The 17,918-nt window shown below is 53.8% G+C and overlaps 10 protein-coding genes and 1 non-coding gene across 11 annotated transcripts; 4 read left to right on the top strand and 7 right to left on the bottom strand.

Moving 5' to 3' along the window:
• Nucleotides 1-807: 807 nt before the first annotated feature.
• Nucleotides 808-1,556, bottom strand: SODALDRAFT_300056 (60S ribosomal protein L39). Its single transcript, XM_028608876.1, has 2 exons — nucleotides 1,214-1,556; nucleotides 808-954 (listed from the first exon to the last, which is right to left on the bottom strand). The coding sequence occupies exons 1-2, from the start codon at nucleotides 1,330-1,332 to the stop codon at nucleotides 906-908; spliced, it is 168 nt and encodes a 55-aa protein (XP_028463657.1). The 5' UTR covers nucleotides 1,333-1,556; the 3' UTR covers nucleotides 808-905.
• Nucleotides 1,557-2,844: 1,288 nt separating this feature from the next.
• Nucleotides 2,845-4,179, top strand: SODALDRAFT_52555 (ADP-ribosylation factor-like protein 1). The gene is made up of 5 exons (XM_028615452.1): nucleotides 2,845-3,082; nucleotides 3,205-3,243; nucleotides 3,321-3,404; nucleotides 3,525-3,848; nucleotides 3,907-4,179. The coding sequence occupies exons 1-5, from the start codon at nucleotides 3,008-3,010 to the stop codon at nucleotides 3,928-3,930; spliced, it is 546 nt and encodes a 181-aa protein (XP_028463656.1). The 5' UTR covers nucleotides 2,845-3,007; the 3' UTR covers nucleotides 3,931-4,179.
• Nucleotides 4,180-4,228: 49 nt separating this feature from the next.
• On the bottom strand, nucleotides 4,229-5,631 carry SODALDRAFT_52526 (hypothetical protein). The gene has a single exon (XM_028615451.1). It carries the CDS (start codon nucleotides 5,459-5,461, stop codon nucleotides 4,508-4,510), a length of 954 nt encoding a protein of 317 aa, XP_028463655.1. The 5' UTR covers nucleotides 5,462-5,631; the 3' UTR covers nucleotides 4,229-4,507.
• Nucleotides 5,632-7,222: 1,591 nt separating this feature from the next.
• SODALDRAFT_52496 (PQ-loop-domain-containing protein) lies at nucleotides 7,223-8,703 on the bottom strand. The gene is made up of 2 exons (XM_028615450.1): nucleotides 8,565-8,703; nucleotides 7,223-8,476 (listed from the first exon to the last, which is right to left on the bottom strand). Exons 1-2 carry the CDS (start codon nucleotides 8,621-8,623, stop codon nucleotides 7,348-7,350), a joined length of 1,188 nt encoding a protein of 395 aa, XP_028463654.1. The 5' UTR covers nucleotides 8,624-8,703; the 3' UTR covers nucleotides 7,223-7,347.
• A 2,009-nt stretch (nucleotides 8,704-10,712) lies between these two features.
• Nucleotides 10,713-12,298, top strand: SODALDRAFT_328236 (NUDIX domain-containing protein). Its single transcript, XM_028610639.1, has 2 exons — nucleotides 10,713-11,332; nucleotides 11,467-12,298. Exons 1-2 carry the CDS (start codon nucleotides 10,720-10,722, stop codon nucleotides 12,186-12,188), a joined length of 1,335 nt encoding a protein of 444 aa, XP_028463653.1. The 5' UTR covers nucleotides 10,713-10,719; the 3' UTR covers nucleotides 12,189-12,298.
• Nucleotides 12,225-12,459, bottom strand: SODALDRAFT_52487 (hypothetical protein). Its single transcript, XM_028615449.1, has one exon. It carries the CDS (start codon nucleotides 12,419-12,421, stop codon nucleotides 12,260-12,262), a length of 162 nt encoding a protein of 53 aa, XP_028463652.1. The 5' UTR covers nucleotides 12,422-12,459; the 3' UTR covers nucleotides 12,225-12,259.
• SODALDRAFT_t173 lies at nucleotides 12,447-12,552 on the bottom strand. The gene has a single exon. It is a non-coding gene; the product is annotated as a tRNA-Arg (tRNA).
• A 268-nt stretch (nucleotides 12,553-12,820) lies between these two features.
• SODALDRAFT_328234 (ADP-ribosylation factor family protein) lies at nucleotides 12,821-14,021 on the top strand. Its single transcript, XM_028610638.1, has 2 exons — nucleotides 12,821-12,973; nucleotides 13,142-14,021. The coding sequence occupies exons 1-2, from the start codon at nucleotides 12,927-12,929 to the stop codon at nucleotides 13,794-13,796; spliced, it is 702 nt and encodes a 233-aa protein (XP_028463651.1). The 5' UTR covers nucleotides 12,821-12,926; the 3' UTR covers nucleotides 13,797-14,021.
• A 1-nt stretch (nucleotide 14,022) lies between these two features.
• Nucleotides 14,023-15,271, bottom strand: SODALDRAFT_352727 (exoribonuclease family protein). Its single transcript, XM_028613605.1, has 2 exons — nucleotides 15,038-15,271; nucleotides 14,023-14,974 (listed from the first exon to the last, which is right to left on the bottom strand). The coding sequence occupies exons 1-2, from the start codon at nucleotides 15,199-15,201 to the stop codon at nucleotides 14,242-14,244; spliced, it is 897 nt and encodes a 298-aa protein (XP_028463650.1). The 5' UTR covers nucleotides 15,202-15,271; the 3' UTR covers nucleotides 14,023-14,241.
• Nucleotides 15,272-15,809: 538 nt separating this feature from the next.
• SODALDRAFT_346058 (Cwf15/Cwc15 cell cycle control protein) lies at nucleotides 15,810-17,237 on the top strand. Its single transcript, XM_028613235.1, has 2 exons — nucleotides 15,810-16,730; nucleotides 16,842-17,237. The coding sequence occupies exons 1-2, from the start codon at nucleotides 15,990-15,992 to the stop codon at nucleotides 16,893-16,895; spliced, it is 795 nt and encodes a 264-aa protein (XP_028463649.1). The 5' UTR covers nucleotides 15,810-15,989; the 3' UTR covers nucleotides 16,896-17,237.
• On the bottom strand, nucleotides 16,925-17,529 carry SODALDRAFT_381128 (hypothetical protein; the record flags this gene model as incomplete). The annotated part of the gene is made up of 2 exons (XM_028615149.1): nucleotides 16,925-17,260; nucleotides 17,347-17,529. The coding sequence occupies 2 exons, from the start codon at nucleotides 17,527-17,529 to the stop codon at nucleotides 17,021-17,023; spliced, it is 423 nt and encodes a 140-aa protein (XP_028463648.1). The 3' UTR covers nucleotides 16,925-17,020.
• Nucleotides 17,530-17,918: the final 389 nt, after the last annotated feature.

Here is a 17,918-nt window from a genome sequence, read left to right as displayed (position 1 = left end):
TGTTTTCCTCTTATTTATTTTTCTGCTTCGGAAAATTGGGCTGGTTCTTGCTAGGACTTATTGAGGCTTCGAATCCCTTAAGCTCGGGATGATCCATTTACCCCTTAGTCGACACAGTGTTCCTATGAAATGGCATGCCTTGTGGCGATGCATCTAGCTTTATAGCTTCCACGTGGAATGGCATGGAGAGTTGGTATTCACAAATAACCATCCTCTCGCGTGCGTGACGCCGTATGGACCTCGCTACCTAGACCATGGTAGTGTTGTCTTTATCCACCATTCGTTCCGTGGGTGAAACAGAACTGGATCGTCCTGGGGGGAGAGGAAACCACGCGCCGCCTGCCAACCTGGCCCGTATCTACGTGGTACTGTTCTTGCCGAAGAACCAGCCCAGAGGTATGTGTATGGGTGGCTGAGTTGTGGAGCGAGGAAAAGGTTACGGGACGACCATCCATACTCCGTTAAGAACACTTCAGAACAGAGGGCAACCGACACACATATCAACGGTTTACTCAACGAAGGCCACTGTATTGGCCTCTCATGGCATCAAACCCATTTTTTTGGCATTCCTTTCCCTAATACGGTCGTAAGACGCAATGCATAAAGCCTAGCCAGGCATCCCTCCGGAAAAAGAATTCCATTGTCCTCCCTGCTCCCAAGGTCCCTTCCCCATGAAGAGAGTCAAAGAGAAATATGTAGCAGAGACTCAATCACCGAATAGCCATCGCCTCCTCAGTTCCTTCTTCGTTCCGTCCTCGTAAGGGTTGTTGTCTAATCCTCGAAGGAGAAATGGCGCATTTGCGGACGAGAGTGTTCGGCCATATCGGGAACAAGGGGCCGAGGCCAAAAATACAAGTTGAGTCGGCGGGAGAGCATCGGGGATTGAGAGAAAGGGTGTGATCCGTTTAGATGTTGAGGCGGGTCTTGCGCCAATGCCGCCTCTTCGCGTTGTACCTGAAATTCCCCAGCGTCAGTGAGATGTCCCATATTCTCGTCAATATCACGGTATGTCCCGTGCTCGTCGCTAGCCCCGTCGCTCCGAGCCCTCGTCCTGATCTTCCATGACACGGTCGGGTGTTTGATGAGTGGCAACATGGTGCCAACCGTCGGACGTGGACATGATGATCTGGAGATCGTGGGGGGATCTAAATGGCGATTTTGAAAGAGGGCACTCGTTCGGCGCGGCTAGGTCTGTGACTTCGTGTGATCGTACCTGATGGTGTTACCGGTCCTGAGACGGATCCATTGAGGAATAGGCCTGTTCTGCTTCTGGGCCTTGGCCAGCTTCTGCTTGGTACGGAAAGACTTGTGGCTCTGCAATGCGACGAACATAGGTCAGTGATAATTGTTCGATTTGCAAATCGTATTCTTTGGCTGTCCGTGCAACCCAGACGGCTTCCCCTCCACCAAAGGTTATGAAATCGGCGTCTCTCCCCCCAGTACACCCTTCAACGTAAAGCCCCGGGTCCTAAATAAAGGCGTCGTGTATTTCGTTCGGAATGTGCACATACCGGCATTTTGACTGCTGTTGCGCGATCAGTCTGTCGAGAAGGGTATGCGGATTTGGCTGGCTTGCGTTAGAGTAGTAGATTTCACAGCGGGATGGAGTTTTCGCTGGCAGCCCACCAATCTTGGGGTTAGCGAGCCCTGGAAACCCTTGCATGATATCGAAATTCTGATTGGGTAGGTACTTTATGGTCACGTGGTTTTACCCCACTTGGTTCCGACGAAGCGAAGAGGAACATGATGGATGTCACGTGGATTTGCAGTGTCATCGAACTACAGCCCCTGGCAAAAAGTATTCGAACACGCCTAAGTACCATCGACCCACAAAAAGTCAGGCTGAGGGCATATAGGCTTACTATCTAGCCTCAAATACTTAGGAGTATTCAAATACTTATTGCCTCCCACTGTACGTACTCTCCAGGACAATAACACGGTGAGACAGACAGAGAAAGAGAGGCAGTGATTACTCCGTACTTCGAAGTGAACTTTTTCAACAGACTACAGGCGGAATAAGTACCGGTAGAGAGGTCTCCGGTCTACGTCGCCCGGTTTGTTGGAAGAGGGTAGTTTCATCCCCGGCCTCGGCAATGCGCCTTCTTTGTCACCTGCTTTTGTTGCAAAAACACATTACGTTGACGGAGGTTATACCTTACTCGGATTTTCAAGTTTATAAAGATGTCAAGTACTGCCACAGGTTGTCAAGGGTTAAGGCTTTAATGTACCTTATTTTAGGTACCTACTTCATAAGGCTTTGGTTGAGTTCTGATAATCGGGACATGAAGAAGTACTTTTCCGACGATGAAGGCTAAGGTACCGTCCTCCGCAAGCATGTACACGTGTACCTGCTCAAATAAGGTAGTCTTGAACGAGAAGGTTGGACTGCCGAAGAAAGCTTACCGAGATACCCACCTTATGTAATCATCCGCCTACTTTCAACGCCAGGTGGCAAGTTGCTTTAGTAATCAGAAATCTCCTACCCCGGACCGCCGAAGCTCATGGGCTTGTTCGAGGCCTGTGCATGGGTTGAAAATCCGCAGCTCCATTCTACGTACCTTATTGATAAGGGGCAAAGAGCTTCATGCAGGTTGGTTTTGTTTCCCTCTGACCAACAAAACGCTCTCCCCTTCACCACAACCACGGGCGACACGAATACGACGTTTATTAGAGGGGAGTAACGACAAGAGCCGAGTCCTCTAACACCCGTAACCCACAACCTGCCCTCACCCTTCAGTGTCTGCCTTGTCTATCTCTCCGCTTTTTCATTTCCAACCCGACTTTGAACAGCGAAGCACTCTTGGCGTGAGCGACGCGGTCCGTCCGTTCTCCACGAAACCACGGGACCACCACACACCTTCAAGAGGGGTGCGCACGAGGGAGGATCACGAGGCAAAAGTTTTTCGACTCTTCCCCTCTCCCGTCCTCATACCCGTCTCCATCTCCAATACCGACCTAGACGAGGCTGCGACTCCTTCCCCTTTGAACCTTTACGACAACAAGCAAGATGGGTGCGAGCGTGTCATGGCTCTCCGGTCTTCTCTGGGCCAAAAAGGAAATCAGAATACTGATTCTTGGTCTGGTACGTGCGTAAATGGGTACACCGGGGTGTCCGGCGGCCTCACCACACCAACGGAAACTGGTCCCCTGAGCCCGAATATTGACATGACTAATGCATCAGCTGCTGACGGGGTTTACTGTTAGGACAATGCTGGCAAAACCACGTTACTATATAGGTTGAAGGTATGCTTACTTATCGCTTTGTCTGTCTTCTACCGCTTGGAAGGTTGGGGACTGGAATCTAACATGCATCTGGGTAGATTGGCGAAGTAGTCACGACCATTCCGACGATAGGCTTCAATGTCGAGTCAGTAACGTACAAGAACCTCAACTTCAACGTTTGGGTATGTTCTCTCAACGCTGGTCCCCTAAGGCGGGGCCAACGGACGGACTCCTTGCTCGTCCTCGTCCTCGTCCTCGTCTTCTTTTGGTTTTCAGAAGCTGACCACACGGTACAAAATCAGGACCTAGGTGGCCAAACCTCCATCCGCCCATACTGGCGCTGCTACTATGCCAACACAGCTGCCGTCATCTTCGTCGTCGACTCGACCGACATTGAGCGTCTGCAAACCGCAGCCGACGAATTGGCAGCCATGCTCAACGAGGAGGAACTCAAGGAAGCTTCCCTGCTCGTGTTTGCGAACAAACAGGATCAACCGGGGGCCAAGGGAGCCGGTGACATCTCCGAAGCCCTGCGCCTGGGCGAGTTGCGCGACCGAAACTGGAGCATCATGGCTTGCTCTGCAGTTGACGGGAGTGGTGTGAACGAAGGAATGGACTGGCTTGTCGTACGTTTTGCCCTTTCTCGTTCTGTGACGTCTAGAATATACGCTAACATTTACCCAGCAAACCGTGAACCAAGATTCGTAATGACATATTCGAATCCATATTGTACAATAACAACAACAGCAACAACAGTAACAACAACCGATCGCTTTCGGAAAATTCTACCCCCCCTGAACTTTTGCGGGAGAAGCCCTGAACCCGCAAGTCCGGATAGTGCTACAAACTTGCTTCTGGTTGGGGCAGAGAGTGTGGGAGACATATGGGGACAAATCGGTCTGTCTTGGAGAGAGCATTGGCGTTTCAGGGGAAGGAGGGAAGAGGCTCGTCCACCACCGACTGGTTCGGCACAGCCTGGATGCATCTATGCACATCATACACACGCATATCTACGATGGATAGACGAACGTGACGCGAAGAGCCCGCACAGAAGAGGACAGGTTTTTCATTTGTTGTTCTTGTTGTTTCTTTTTACTCCTTTTTTTCGCATTACATACAATCTTAATGCCAGCGCGGGGCGTCATAGAACCGTCTCTGTTTTCTCTTCTATCACCCCCTTTTTGTTCCCCCCCGCTTGGCCCCTAGGGGCTCGATTCGTTTTGAAGATCGCAAAAAGGCAGATGCGCCGAAACTCTGAAGAGGCGCAACGAGTTCCGCCGCCCGGTCAACCAAACAGGAGAGCAATGAGCATGACCCCGACCAGTGCAGCTAGCGATACCTCCAAGTTCCGCCCTTTATCTTGCCCCGTGGCCGTCGCGCTCGGCGTAGTCTCGGAGGTCGGGGTCGTGCCAAGCCCAGAACTACTATGGGTCGGGCTGACGACGACAACGGATGTAATGGTCGTCAGGCTACCGTTGAGGCCAGGCAGGACCTGAGTCACCGTCGAAGAAATGGCGGGGGCCTCCGACGTCGATGTATCGGAGACTGTGTTGCCTATATTATCACCGTTAGCAGCTTGACGTGACATCAGGCGAAAGGCGGAGGAAGAGAAGTCGGATGGCATTATACAGAAAGTCGGGTTGTCAAGGGTATGCATCTTGCTGTGGTTGTCGTTCCCATCGCTACCGCTTAGCAGCCCCGAGTACGAGACTACGTCTGGCGTACCGGTGGACATTGGGAGGCACTCGCCGCCCGGCGACGGCAGGGAAGACAACGCTGCAGTGACGGTGGGGTGTGTAGACGAGACATCATCATCATCACCTTCAGTGTCGGGCTCAACGCAGCCCGGGGGCGAGGACGTGCAGACGAAGCCGATAGGACAACTCGACAGGCCATTCTCGCAGCAGACGTCTGTGGCCGGGACGCAGAGGGATCCGCAGGCGCGCAGGAATTCCGAGCAGGCCGGGGTGGACGAACTAGATGGTGCAGGGCCGGTGCTTGGGGGGCGGCAGTCCGTGTTGGGTCCGCACTCGTAGCCTGCTGGGCACACGAAGTAGCCCCTTTGCGGAGGGTCGTAGGTACAGCATATTGAGTCTCGGCTTATGCAGTACTCTCCGCAGGTCAGCAGGCTGTCGTCGCACTTTGGGAGGCGAGTGTAGATGCGGTTCTCTAGCGCTGCGAATGCGGTGATAAGAGGTAGAATGGCGAGGGAGGAGGCCACGACTGATTTGAGCGGCATTTTTTTCCTTTTCCCGTCATGTAGGAGATGAACGAGCTTTGTTTTACTTCGCTTAATACGATAACTGATGATCTTTCGTATATCTTAAGCTAAGTTGGCATAGGGAGCGAAACGAGAGTATGAAATGGGCTGTGCGGACAGACGTAGAGAGGGGATTCAGGGGGAGAAGAGGGACCCGGGGCGGGTAGTGATGTGAGATCACGCGTGCTGTATGTCCACCATCGGTGATTCACCGATTCACATATATTAAAACATCCAGCTTAGCCGGACGTAATATATCTGCTATGTCCAAGTAACCGGGGGGGGAAGAAAGTAGTGGATATGGGAATGTGCTGTCTTTTAAGGTGGTTTGTTTGCTCGAACCGGGCGGATGGCATCGTCGCACCCGTGTGTTTTGTGTTCCACAGAATGGTCACTTACAATAACTCGTGAGGAAAACAAATATATGAGGGAAGCTGAGGCGATTGATGGCGAGTAAATGGTGGCATCGTTACTCGAGAATTCATGAGGTTGGATCTCGAATTCAAGGAAACAGTTGACCGTGATATGCCTCGTCCGACCGTTGTTGTTGAATCACGTACATTGGCCGAGCGACATGGGCGTCACTTAATCAGGCTGCATCACTGTGACCAACCAGATCGATATATACGATGCGAAGTCACCGCGTCTACGATTCCAGCACCAGACCGTGTCATAACAAGCCGCAAGGAAAAGCCAAGCAAGCTTGCCGCCATCAGCTGGCGCAGGGGAATGGAATTCGTGATTGTGGTTGTGGTTGGAGTGGTCCGCGGTGTCCCCCTGATCGTAGAATTCGATGGCATTGTGCTCTTCCTCCTCGCCTGCAGACCAGGACTCGGACCAAGCTGATGTGGTGCCTGTCATGGGAAGCCCTGCATCATGGTTAGATGGTGTAGTTCCCCCGTTCGGGTCAGTGACGAATGCCGTTACTGGTGTTGCGGTTGACTCCGGGGCAGTGGCATTGTTGGTGACGGCGGCCATGTGCTCTGCTCGTTGGGGAGCGGTTAAAGCTCGATGACCGACATGTTCTTTTCTCCTCCTTCTATTCGGAATCCATTGAAGATATTGAAAACAGACAAGATTGGATCCTCGTCGCCTGGAGAAGCTCAAAAGAGAAGCCTACGATTCATTATCGAGTGGATGCTGTTGGGGAAACCAGACGCAGAGAGTTTCACCTTGACTTCTCACCGAATCCATGCCGAGACCAAACAGTGACCGAGACAATGTGGAGTGAAGACGCCAGATTCAACTTCAATCGGTGCAGTGGCTGGTATATACCTCTGTAAGCCTACCTAAGAACATGGAGTCTCTCAGTATCATATGGTCAAGCCGTCTGATACAGGCGGTTGGTATGAGGGAGCTGAGAAGGTTGAAGAAGGTAGATGTATGAATAGATCCGTATGAGAGCCCGATAGATGCTAAACTCGCGCCCTGTTATGTAAAGCATGTAGATGAAGAGAAAGTCAGGTTTTCATATTACAAGATATCGTGTCGAAAGGCCTTTACTTTTTTTTCTTTTTCCAGACCTTTTTCCGTTTCCGTTTCCTTGTGCCTTTTCCTTTCCTTTTCCCTTTTTCCTTTCCGTTTTCCGGTTTCTTTTCTTCCTTTTTCCCCCTTGACCCTTTCGTCTTTTGTATGAGTGTGAGTGTGTAGTGATACACCATGTGGCCTGTCTTGAACTCCTGCCCGAAAATCCAAACCTATGAGAAAGAAAAAGTATGACCGCAGCACCCAGGCGCGTGTATGTGAAAGAAACGATGAAGCGTAAAGAAAACCATAAAAAGACAAAGATACGGGAAACGAAGAAACGAACACTCGGCTAATGCTTATATCAGCTGCCACCTTTTGCGAGAATGTCAAGTCGAAGCTCATCCGTAGTGCGAATCTCCCCTCGCCAACAGTGGCCTTTGGTCCCACCGGTGGTGCTCGATGCTCCCAGTGTCATTCTCCTCTTCCTCGTACTCGTCGCCGTTTTCGACATTCTCCTCGTTCTCGTCCTCGTCCTCGTCCTCGTCGTCCTTCTTGTACAGGAAATACTGCACAAAGATGCCCATGTCGAGCAGCAGGGTTCCCATACTGCCGGCCAGCCACGACAGGTTGACCAAGATGTACCGTCCGTAGCTGCGGCCCGGAGCACAGACGTGGTTTTCGCAATGGGGATCGTAGGCGAAGATGGACATGACGTAGGTCATGTTGCCGAGGCAGGCGAAGAGGAAGAAGAGCATGCTGACGCCCTCGGTGGACTTGCGGCGGTAATTGAGGAGCAGCTGAGGCAGGCGCGAGCCCAGGTATAGCACGGCGCACAGCCAGCCGAAGATCTGGCCCAAGCGGTCGAACGTAAGCTCGCCGTCCTTCTCGTGCTTGCCCCCCTCACTGGGGCCGTAGCAGCGGCTGAGGAACCAGCCCAAGACGCCGGCGGCGCAGACCATGAGGATGGCGGTTGTGTTCCAGAAGAGGGTCTGCGCGGTGGTCGGCGGCGGCGGCGGCGTGGCAGGTGGCTCGTCGAGCAGGGGCACGGCGGGGGAGAGGTGGGACCAGTTGGAGCCGCGGCGCTCGCGGAGCACGGGGCGGTCGAGAAGGGTCGTACGCTCGTTCGGTTGGACGCGTTTGGATCGAGGCTTGGGGGCGGGCCGGACGACCTCGTCCTTCCAGGTGAAGCCGCGGTAGTAGAAGCATTGCAGGAGAAGTACGATGTCGGCGATGGTATAGTAGATGGCCAGGATGGTCTGCATTGAAGCCGAGCCCGTGTTAGCGAGGGACTGGAAAGAAAACGACGAGTACGGATTCGAGGTATGAGCGCAGCGAAAGAGACAACGAGGACAGATGCGTACCATAGTCGGAAGCACGCCCTGCATGACGGCACCGAGGATGTTGAAGACATCTCCCACCAACCATACGATGATGAATTGGAGAGAAAGCCCGTCGGCATTGCCGCGTCGAAAATTCTCGAGGATCTGGGGAGAAAAGACGACAACCCAACAAGCTATGGAGATGGACCTGCAGTAGAAGAAGGGATCGTGGTTAACGCCGAGTTATCGGAAAGGGATCAAGCGCATGCTAAGATTGTCAATTGAGGCAGCCATACCCACAAATCCCGGAGATGGCCTCGACATCGAGATTTAAGGGCTCGGTCGGGGGAGCCATCGAGCAGTAGCGAGTACGGAAATGCCTGATTAGAGTCGGAGGCGCGGAGGCGCGGAGGCGGAGGTAGGTGGGAAAAAAATGAAGATTCAGATTCAGGAAGAGGCGCAGGACATGCGGAGGAAGGGATTGAGCCCGGCTTTCCCTGGCCCTGGGTAGAGGTTTAGATGTTGATATGACGAAAGCTTTCAGAATCGGAACGTTGAAAACTTGGAATGATCTCGACGTGTATCTCGAGAATGGCCGAACTGCAAAGAGGAAATGAAATGTTCAAACAATTGAATTGACTAAAGATACTCAGTATATTAATTACGCCCCTCTCCTAATAATAAAGCCGACGATTTCCCACCCCCTAGCGTGTCAGCCTAAGTGACTTGGCCATTGATGTGGGCCCGCGTACCTGAGCCGCCCCTTGTCCGATAAAACCATGAGACAGGTACTAAATTGATAACAATAGATAGGTCACAGCAGCAGCAACTAAGGGAGGTGAGCGGTCATCTGACCGGACTGAGCTGCACCACCCGACATTCCTAAGAGAGCCGGGCCAGGGACCTACGAAGTACCTACGAAGTAATAAATACTTACCGTTGTAACCTACCTACGTACCCGAGCCCCGCCGGTACCAATTTGCTCCCCGTCACAGGTGACCCAACGTCAACATGGCCCGAATCCTTGGAGTTACTGCGTTAGGGCGTCTGAAGTCAGCCAGGTCGCTCGGTGGGATGTCATTCGTCGTAGCTTTCCCGACGGATGCAGAAGAGGCTGTTACAGGGTAAGCCAACATGAACACTATTGGCGATGGACTCTCTATTAGGTACAGATCCCCTATCGGTTGTCGTACGAAGTAAAATACCTTCACTACGTCCCAAGGAGTTCACTTCATCAAGAAGGGTATTTCTGCAAGAACAAGTGCAAGGGCTGCGTCCCCCTCCGCTGGGGCCCAGATGAATCCCATGCCCCGTTATCCGTTATATCAGAAGGGCCCGAGAACTCGTGAGAAGTCGAACCTGTGGTGGGGAGAGGATAAATTGAAGCTAAGTCTGTCTTTGGGCCTTTTCGCGCTTTCAGGCTTTTCCTGTCGTTCTTCACGCCGAAGGCGCTGCGGCACACAGTTCGGTGAACCCCTTTGGTACCTACGAGACGCAACTGGGAGGGTTGATTCAGTACTTCGTACTTCGTAATGGTACGAGGTATATTGCACGGAAATTAAGGTCGACAGTACGCCGGCAGACCGAAACCCAAGGCTCGAACCTACCTTACCTAAGATAATTGACGGTCTTCTAGTGGCTTGCATCGTACGGGGCTTGATATTCTCCACTCTGACCATCAACACTGAACACTTCGTCATTCTCATCCTCTTTCCCTTCCCCTTCCCCTTCCCGTGCCCACTGTCCCACATCCAACACCTCGCCTTTGTCCCTCAAGGTCCCGTTCGCGTTCGCTTATGCCTTAACTATTGCTATCCCCCAAACACATGGGATGGAATCAAGGTCTTCGTTCAGTTGTCAATCATCCTCCTCGCTCCTTCGCCTACAGTCTTAATTACAAGTGTTCAGTCTCGAGTCGGGCATCACCGCTGACGGTCAGGCACCGGGTCATTTCCATGTCTGAATGTCTCGAGAAGGCAGCCGATTGCCGGAGCCCATCGGCCCCTCGGCGCTAGAGATCAGAAAATAGGAGAGAGGGGAAGGTGGAAGCTGGAAGCTGAAAGAGGATTTCAAAGCCGGTGACCCCCGACCCCCATTTAATTGTACTACGGTGTATTATTCATCATTATGTATCACCATCGTCAACCACCACTAAGGTAGTGTACCACCACCTTGTCACGATCCCTCTTTTTCGCTCTCCCAAATCTCCATCAACCAGACGGGGATACAGACGGTAATATGCCTCTCACCATCACATTGACTTACTCTTCTCATAATATCATTTTTGAGTGTCTTTGCATGGTTGTTTCACATCATATTTCTCATCGTCTTGCTTGTTCCCCTCCCTGATTCCTCGCGACTCCATCCCGGACCATCTTCAACAAAACCCCCGTGGCCTATTATCTCCGTTCATTTCACTCGCCCACGCAAACCTCCACTCAGCACTTCATTATGGCCGATAAACAACAGCCGGGAGCTCCAGGGCCTGTCATCTTGCCGGGCTCTACGGAGCCCAAGCTTCTTGTCCCTATCGACCACCCGGAGTCATCTCTCTCCCGGAAATTCGGCCGCGAAACCGTCAATTATTTCTCGGGCGGTCTCAACAACCGTCTATCATGGCTTCGCACCGACTACGACTTCCTCAGAACCGCGTTTCAATCCCCTGACGCCCGGTTTATGATCCTCAAGGACCTCTTCCCCTTAGTCCAGAAGCCGCACCCGAGTTCCGAGGAGGGCGCGAAGGGCCCTGTTGCCTTCGCCCTTGTCTCCCACCGGGATATCGCCGCAGTCACGGGCTCTGACCCTTTCGGTCCTTCCGAAGAGGACCTCATAAAGAATTTCGACTCTTCCGAGACCCGGCCCCTTGTTCTCTTCGTCGGCCTACTCGAGAGTAAACAGTCTTCCTTCAGCTGGAAAGACTTCAAAGGAAGCCCCGTATTCGCTGTTGACGTCACTCCGAGGGGTTCTTATGCTGCCGCTGCTCAGGGTTTTATAGACAGACAGCTTCAAGAGGAAAACACATTTATGACGGACAGAATACAAATCACCCACGATGCTGCCACGGGTATCTCATCTCATCCTTCTTCCCCTATCCTATCCTATCCTATCCTATCCTATCCTATCCTATCCTATCCTTTGTCCCGGAACCCCCTCCTCGTGATCTTCTCTCCTCTTGCTGACTGTTCCCCCCCTGCCCAGCTGCCATGTATGGCCAAGCCCGCTCAACTATGGACTGGAACCTTCGCAACCAGTTCTGTTCCAGCTGCGGCCAGCGCACCCTCGCCGGGCACGCCGGATACAAGCGGCTCTGTCCGCCCACAGACCTTGCCGGGTCCGATACGCCGCAACCGCGCCCGGACTGCCCCTCCCGCAAGGGCATCAGCAACATCAGTTTCCCCCGGACCGACCCGACCATGATTGCCGCCATCCTCTCGGCAGACGGCACGCGCGTGCTCCTCGGCCGCCAGAAGCGCTACCCGCCCTACTGGTACAGCACCCTGGCCGGCTTCATCGAGCCGGGCGAGTCGATCGAGGATTCCGTCCGCCGCGAGGTCTTCGAGGAATCCGGCGTGCGCGTGGGCCGCGTCGTCATCCACTCCTCCCAGCCCTGGCCCTACCCCGCCAGCCTCATGATCGGCGCCATCGGCCAGGCCCTGCCGGGCGGCGAGACCATCAACCTTGCCCACGACCCGGAGCTGGAGGACGCCAGGTGGGTGCCGCTCGAAGAGGTCCGCGAGGCCCTCGTCCACGGTGTAAGCAACCTCGGTGATGCTGCGCCCTCGTCGTACAAGGAGGGCGGTCTGCGCCTGCCCCCGCACACTGCCATCGCGAACCAGCTTCTCACCGCCGTGGTCAACGGATTTGCTAGTGAAGGCCTGGGGTCAAACGCCGGTTCCAAATGGCAGAACGCTGCTCTCTGAGAGGGCAGCGTCTTTTGCCTTTTCTGCGTCTTTGCATCTGGTACGGAGTAGATACCTTGGGTAGAGATAGACTAGAGTGCCGGAGTAATTACTTCGAATGTGCTCCCAGCGTTATGATAACTCAATTCTATTTTTGGACTATCCAACCCTAAGCAACACCTATATTCAGCAAAGAGAAGAAAAATAAAATATAGAGGAAAAAGATAATTATCAACAACGAAACTGGAGAACATCGTACTCCGCGAACAAAAAAGAAATTGACCAACGCAGGACTCGAACCTGCAGCCTCCTGATGGACTAGAAGATCTACTATATCGTAGTCATGAATCGTAGTCAGACGCTCTACCGATTGAGCCAGTTGGCCTCTTGTCTTGTGATGAAGAACGGGGCCCCAAACTCGCCTAACTTGGTGTAGATTTTTCGAACTCCGCTACCTAAACGACCATGGGGACGGCGATGGGGACGACGATGGGCCTGGATTTTGCACCCCCACGCCGGAAAAAAGGGGTCCAAAATCAATCCTGGCAATTTCTCACGTGATCCAGGTTCTGCCAGCTGCATGCTAGTGACAGGTACTGACGGACAGCTCAGCACCTAATTAATGCCGGTTGATCGTCCTGTCAGCAAACCACCACCGACAAGCAAGGCGAACACGAATTCCCTTCGCTGATCAACCTTCCCAGACACGGATTCTTCCCGGCTCGCCATGTCCACGCCAAAGGACGAGTGTCGCCTAGCATGTACCACTTAGCTAAGAGCCTATACCTACTCGCCACGAGCAAAGAAGGTAAAACGACACAAATACTTCCTACACCAGCTCCGTCTCCTCTGCTCCCACTACCAGCTTTCCTTTGCTGTCCCCTCCCCCCCCCTTCCCCTTTGAACTTCTCTCGAATCGCACGACATGCAGGCTGACACCATGGGCGATCTACTTGCCTTCGCCTCCCCCCCGTAGAGTACTCAGTGATCCTCCTCGGCCTCGACAATGCAGGCAAGACGACCTTCCACGAGCAAGTCAAGTCGCTCTTCCTCCCTTCGCACCCGGACCCGAAGCTCAAGACCGTGCCGACCGTGGGCCAAAACGTGTCCACCATCGACCTGCCGGACATGTACCTCAAGATCTGGGACGTGGGCGGCCAGCTGACCCTCCGCAAGCTGTGGCAGAGCTACTACGCCAGCGCCCACGCCATCGTCTTCATCGTCGACTCGACCGACATTGGCGACGGCACCCTCCTCATCGGTGAGGGAAACGGGAGCGCGGCGGCGGGGGCGGCGGCGGCGGGTTCGTCGTCGTCGCCGTCGGGGGACAACGGCCGGTTGGACGAGTGCCGCGCCGTGCTGGAGGATGTGCTGCAGCACTCCGACGCCGAGGGCGTGCCGGTGCTGGTGCTGGCCAACAAGCAGGACCGCGAGGACTGCGTCGAGGTGGTGCGCATCAAGGAAGGGCTCGTCAAGAAGGTCTTCGAGGGCGAAAAGGCGAGCAGTATCCGCGATTCGAGGGTCTTGCCCGTCAGCGCCTTGACGGGGGCGGGTGTCCGGGAGGCTGTCGACTGGGTGCGGTCGCGCGTGAAGTGGAATAAGGAGTCAAGACCACCCGTCATGCGGTGATTGTGCTTTTTTGTTGGTCCTGGCGCGGTTAACAACGGGGGGTCTAAACTACTCTTGACGGACGGCGTTTGGGGCGGCGTTTTGGGTGTTACGGACAACGCAGGAGGTGAAAGCACCATATCGTATATCGCATTGCATAGCGACACATGCTCTGCTGTTCTCAAGGAGTGTCTTTTCCCCTTGACGACGAGGGGGCTCCTTCCCCCCCCCCCCCCTTTTTTTTTTTCTTCTTCTATTCTTTTCTCAGTGGAATTATGAGGTTCATGGATAAGGGTCGAGATTTCTTTGGGGGGTATCAATGCTTTTTTTGAAAATCTTCTTCTCCCATGACCGGGCCTTGATGCTCATTATGCTAGACCAATGGAACTTTTTTTATTTCCTCTGCCCGTTTCCCTTCCCCTTTCCCCTGTTCTCCTTTTCCTTTCCCTCTTCTCTCCTTCTATCCTCACGCGTCTGGGACTCTCTCGTTCTCCGCCGAAAGCAACTCCGAAATCAAGCCGCCCTTGTCTCTCCTCCTGCCGTCCTCGGCCAATTTCGCGTCCACCAAGTCGGAGAGCTCCTTGATCTTCTGCCCCGCGATGGCAGCGCACTTGAGCAGCGTGGTGGCCTCCACAGGCTCGCCCCCCAGCTTGGTCACGTGACACACTTCGCCGTGCTTGTTCAGGCCGAAGGTGCAGCTCCCGACGGCGAGGTGCTCCTCGCGCCAGTCCGGGTCCAGCAGGACGGTCTCGCCCTCGTCGCCGAAGAAGCCAAAGGTGACGCAATAGGGGGAGTGGAGCCAGCCGAGCGGCACGGGTTCGCGCTCGGCGGGCGTGAAGATGGTCAGCTCGCCGGATTCGATGGCGGTGTCCGGCTTGCGGAAGTGCCGCAGGGCCGCCACGGTGGCGAGGCAGGCTGCGTCGACGAGGTTGCCGTCGTGCGCGAGGACGTGGACGTCGGCGCGCACGGACCAGACTTTGCTACCGGCCACGAGACAGAGGGATTCGGTGTCGAGGGCGCCGGAGCGGCGGATCGTCTTCTCGAGAAGGCGGGAGAGGAGGATTTCAGTCTCGGTTGTCCTGTTGGGCTCGAAATGCGGCGAGGCCATGGGTGAGAGCTCGGTGGAGATCTGAAAGATGCCATCAAATTGGCGGTCCGGGAAGGGAACGGTGACCTCGGCCGAGATGTTCACCAGCACTCTAAAATAGCTTCTTAGCATTTTTGAACCGAGTGTCTCGCAGCGTGCACACGTAGATAGATACCTTGTCTGGCCTAGGCTCACATCTGCTGTTCCATACTCATCGCCAAGAGTGAGATCCAGCTTCCGATATTCGTCGAAAGCACGGCCATCTAACCTCAACCCTTCTTGCAAGGCTTGTAGTAGAAACTGCTTTTCGTTGGCGGAGGGTTCGGCTTCTCGGGGCATGCTTGCAGTTGCTTCTCTTGAGGTAAGCGTCTGAATTATTGTTGTTTGACATGAGTTCCCTTCATCCAGATCAAAGTGAAGCGACTTGGGTGAGTGAGCTGAGAAGATATCTAAGATATTCAGTTACCGGTGCTTTACCTCTTATATTTGAATTTCAATCTCAGTTATCGCATTGGCGGGAGCCTAATTTCGCTTTGTCGCTTTGTACGTCAGTACATAAATAAAGTACGGAAAATTATATGTGTATTTATCTAACTAAGTAAAGCTCCTGGTACTTCACGGGGATATCTAACTATTAGGAAAAACTAGGGGAAATAAGTATAGATATATAGAATCGAGGCATTCTATACCTAGAAAAATAAGAATAAATAAAGCTAAGACTCTTAATGATTGAATATAGCATAACCGTAAAGGGTAAGCACGATAAGAATAGTTAGATTAAGAGGTTCTAAATTAATTATATTTAAGCCGTAAAACCTTATGGAAACGTGTGGTTATAGGAGGCAAATTTTATATCCGATAATCCTTCGGATATCCACCTTCCGTGCCTAAACGCGTAATCGGCCGTTAGGTTATTCCACCCCGAGGGAGGTCTGTGCGACAGCTGTCAGTTCTGTACTCAACGGGTATAGCTTCTGCACCTCCAGTACCTCAGTCCATCTTCCCATCTTCCACCACCCATCCCAACTCGCGTTGCATTTCCCCCTTTCACCGCAACAATCTAGCGATCAGTACGACGACGACGACCACGACCGGCGACAACGACGACCACGTAACAAACCACCACAATGACCACAGCCCATAGGCCCACCTTCGATCCCGCACGGGGCAAAGAAGCACTCCGCGGGCCCGCCTACCATCAACGCCTCCTACCGGCCTACACCAAGCTCAAGTACCGTCAACCAGGCCAAGGCGGCGACGAAGCAGAAGACGAGGGGCGTGACCTCGCCTCCGAGCTTCTGGCCGCCGAAGCCGCCCATTTCGCCAAGAAGAACGGCAAAGCCCTCACCCCTTCGGCCGATGCGGACGCCGACGCCGACGCCGACGCGGCGCCCGCCACCACGCAGGGCGTGAAGCGCGGCCTTGATTCGGGCCCATCCGGCGGACCAGGAGGCGGAGGAGACGCAGAAGAAGATTTCGAAGCGAAACGACGCCGCATATTAGAAGAATCACGGGACATCGACGCCGATTCCGAGGACGGCAGCGACAAGGACGATGGTGGCGACCATGGTGATGATGATGATGACGACGACGACGACGACAGTGAGGAATCAGATAGCGACGACGAAGACGCGGAACTGCAACGCGAGATGGAGAAGATTCGGCGCGAGAGGGCGGAGAGGCGGGCACGCGAGGAGCGCGAGAAGGCCGAGGCGGAGGAGGCGGCGCGGGAACGAGACATTGCGCTCGGGAATCCGCTGCTTAACAAGCCTGACTTTACCATTCGGAGACGGTGGGACGACGATGTGGTCTTCAAGAACCAGGCTCGTGGGACGGATGATAGGAACAAACCCAAGGAGTTTATCAATGTGAGTTCTAGCCTCCCCCTCTCCCTCCCATGATTCCATCCATCTTTCTCTTCCCGCCGACCTTCCGTTTCTTTGGTCAAGTTGAACTAACAGCTCTTACTTCTCCACCAGGATATGTTGAGATCCGACTTCCACAAGAGGTTCATGAGCAAGTATGTCAGGTAGACTTTGGTCATTGGAAATAGGAGTTATATATAATAAGATTCACGATACCCGATGCCCGATACCCGATGCCCGATACTCCTACTTTACCCCCTCCTCCCGCGCCCTCATGTCGCTCGCTCGCTCGGCTACAGGATTTTCTTCGGTTCACCCCGGATCCGCGTCACACCAACCTTCTTATCCACGAATTCACGCTCGTCCGGCTCGATAGTGTTCAGGTAGTAGTCGTCCTTGAATGCGTTGGCGAATACTTCCATGCTCGGGACCTCGAAGACGGCACATCCATCGTAGTCAGCCAGTGGGCTGGGTCCTGATGATTCGGGCCCAATGGGCGCAACCCCTTCGTTGAGGGCTGCGGTGGCGTGGATCTATTCGTATTTTGCACCAAGTCTGCGTCAGTGCGACCATTTTCCCTCTCGAGTCAGGAGGGATTGCATTGCATTGCATTGCATACCTGTGTGTACGAGATGAAGCCGTGCTTCTCCATCCAAGGCTTGACGAGCGGACCATGGACCTTCTCCCAGTGATGGTAGAACTGCTCCTGCGTGAGGCCCGGTTTGCGCTTGAGAAAGGAGATGCTGACAACAGTCTGGCCGGCCTTCGTCTGGCTAGTAGTGGCTGTCGATTGATCTGTCATGGTTTCTTGTGGTACTGTTTCTTCTTTTTGTCTTTTTGGTCTCTGCGAACCAGATAGGTCCTTTAAAAGGGAGAGCTTTGGCGATTGATAAACTACGTACGTCCTGACAACGAAACGACGGGACGATGGCAGGGGAGGTTTTTGTCGGTCCGGCTTCTTCAACTAGACAATATCTAGAGATCTTTATGGATGTAGAGGTCGGCGGGGGATCGGGGATCGGGGATCGCGCCCTCATGACCTTGGGCCGGAAAACAGCAGCCGGTAACGACACACCGTCCCCTCACTTTCTCCTTTTCGAGCTTGCCTCCTTTCACTCGAGTGCGCTAGCCAGAAAGGAAGCTAATTAGCACCTCACTCTTCCATCCCAGGCAAGCGAGTATGTCCGGGAA

Source organism: Sodiomyces alkalinus (genome assembly GCF_003711515.1).
Source record: "Sodiomyces alkalinus F11 unplaced genomic scaffold SODALscaffold_10, whole genome shotgun sequence".
NCBI lineage: Eukaryota > Fungi > Ascomycota > Sordariomycetes > Glomerellales > Plectosphaerellaceae > Sodiomyces > Sodiomyces alkalinus.
Note: the sequence above shows the minus strand (reverse complement) of the source record. Positions and strands in the feature narration are given on the sequence as shown.

Excerpts from the sequence above, each read along its gene's own strand:
- SODALDRAFT_300056 (XM_028608876.1), bottom strand. The coding sequence starts at position 1,332 with ATGTTCGTCGCATTGCAGAGCCACAAGTCTTTCCGTACCAAGCAGAAG. Across the intron at positions 955-1,213 it reads AGGACCGGTAACACCATCAG|GTACAACGCGAAGAGGCGGC; the intron begins GTACGATCACAC and ends GGGGAATTTCAG.
- SODALDRAFT_52555 (XM_028615452.1), top strand. The coding sequence starts at position 3,008 with ATGGGTGCGAGCGTGTCATGGCTCTCCGGTCTTCTCTGGGCCAAAAAG. Across the intron at positions 3,405-3,524 it reads ACCTCAACTTCAACGTTTGG|GACCTAGGTGGCCAAACCTC; the intron begins GTATGTTCTCTC and ends GTACAAAATCAG. Across the intron at positions 3,849-3,906 it reads AAGGAATGGACTGGCTTGTC|CAAACCGTGAACCAAGATTC; the intron begins GTACGTTTTGCC and ends ACATTTACCCAG.
- SODALDRAFT_52526 (XM_028615451.1), bottom strand. The coding sequence starts at position 5,461 with ATGCCGCTCAAATCAGTCGTGGCCTCCTCCCTCGCCATTCTACCTCTT.
- SODALDRAFT_52496 (XM_028615450.1), bottom strand. The coding sequence starts at position 8,623 with ATGGCTCCCCCGACCGAGCCCTTAAATCTCGATGTCGAGGCCATCTCC. Across the intron at positions 8,477-8,564 it reads GCCATCTCCGGGATTTGTGG|GTCCATCTCCATAGCTTGTT; the intron begins GTATGGCTGCCT and ends CTTCTACTGCAG.
- SODALDRAFT_328236 (XM_028610639.1), top strand. The coding sequence starts at position 10,720 with ATGGCCGATAAACAACAGCCGGGAGCTCCAGGGCCTGTCATCTTGCCG. Across the intron at positions 11,333-11,466 it reads CACCCACGATGCTGCCACGG|CTGCCATGTATGGCCAAGCC; the intron begins GTATCTCATCTC and ends CCCCCTGCCCAG.
- SODALDRAFT_52487 (XM_028615449.1), bottom strand. The coding sequence starts at position 12,421 with ATGTTCTCCAGTTTCGTTGTTGATAATTATCTTTTTCCTCTATATTTT.
- SODALDRAFT_328234 (XM_028610638.1), top strand. The coding sequence starts at position 12,927 with ATGTACCACTTAGCTAAGAGCCTATACCTACTCGCCACGAGCAAAGA. Across the intron at positions 12,974-13,141 it reads CTACTCGCCACGAGCAAAGA|AGAGTACTCAGTGATCCTCC; the intron begins AGGTAAAACGAC and ends CCTCCCCCCCGT.
- SODALDRAFT_352727 (XM_028613605.1), bottom strand. The coding sequence starts at position 15,201 with ATGCCCCGAGAAGCCGAACCCTCCGCCAACGAAAAGCAGTTTCTACTA. Across the intron at positions 14,975-15,037 it reads GTGAGCCTAGGCCAGACAAG|AGTGCTGGTGAACATCTCGG; the intron begins GTATCTATCTAC and ends AAGCTATTTTAG.
- SODALDRAFT_346058 (XM_028613235.1), top strand. The coding sequence starts at position 15,990 with ATGACCACAGCCCATAGGCCCACCTTCGATCCCGCACGGGGCAAAGAA. Across the intron at positions 16,731-16,841 it reads AACCCAAGGAGTTTATCAAT|GATATGTTGAGATCCGACTT; the intron begins GTGAGTTCTAGC and ends CTTCTCCACCAG.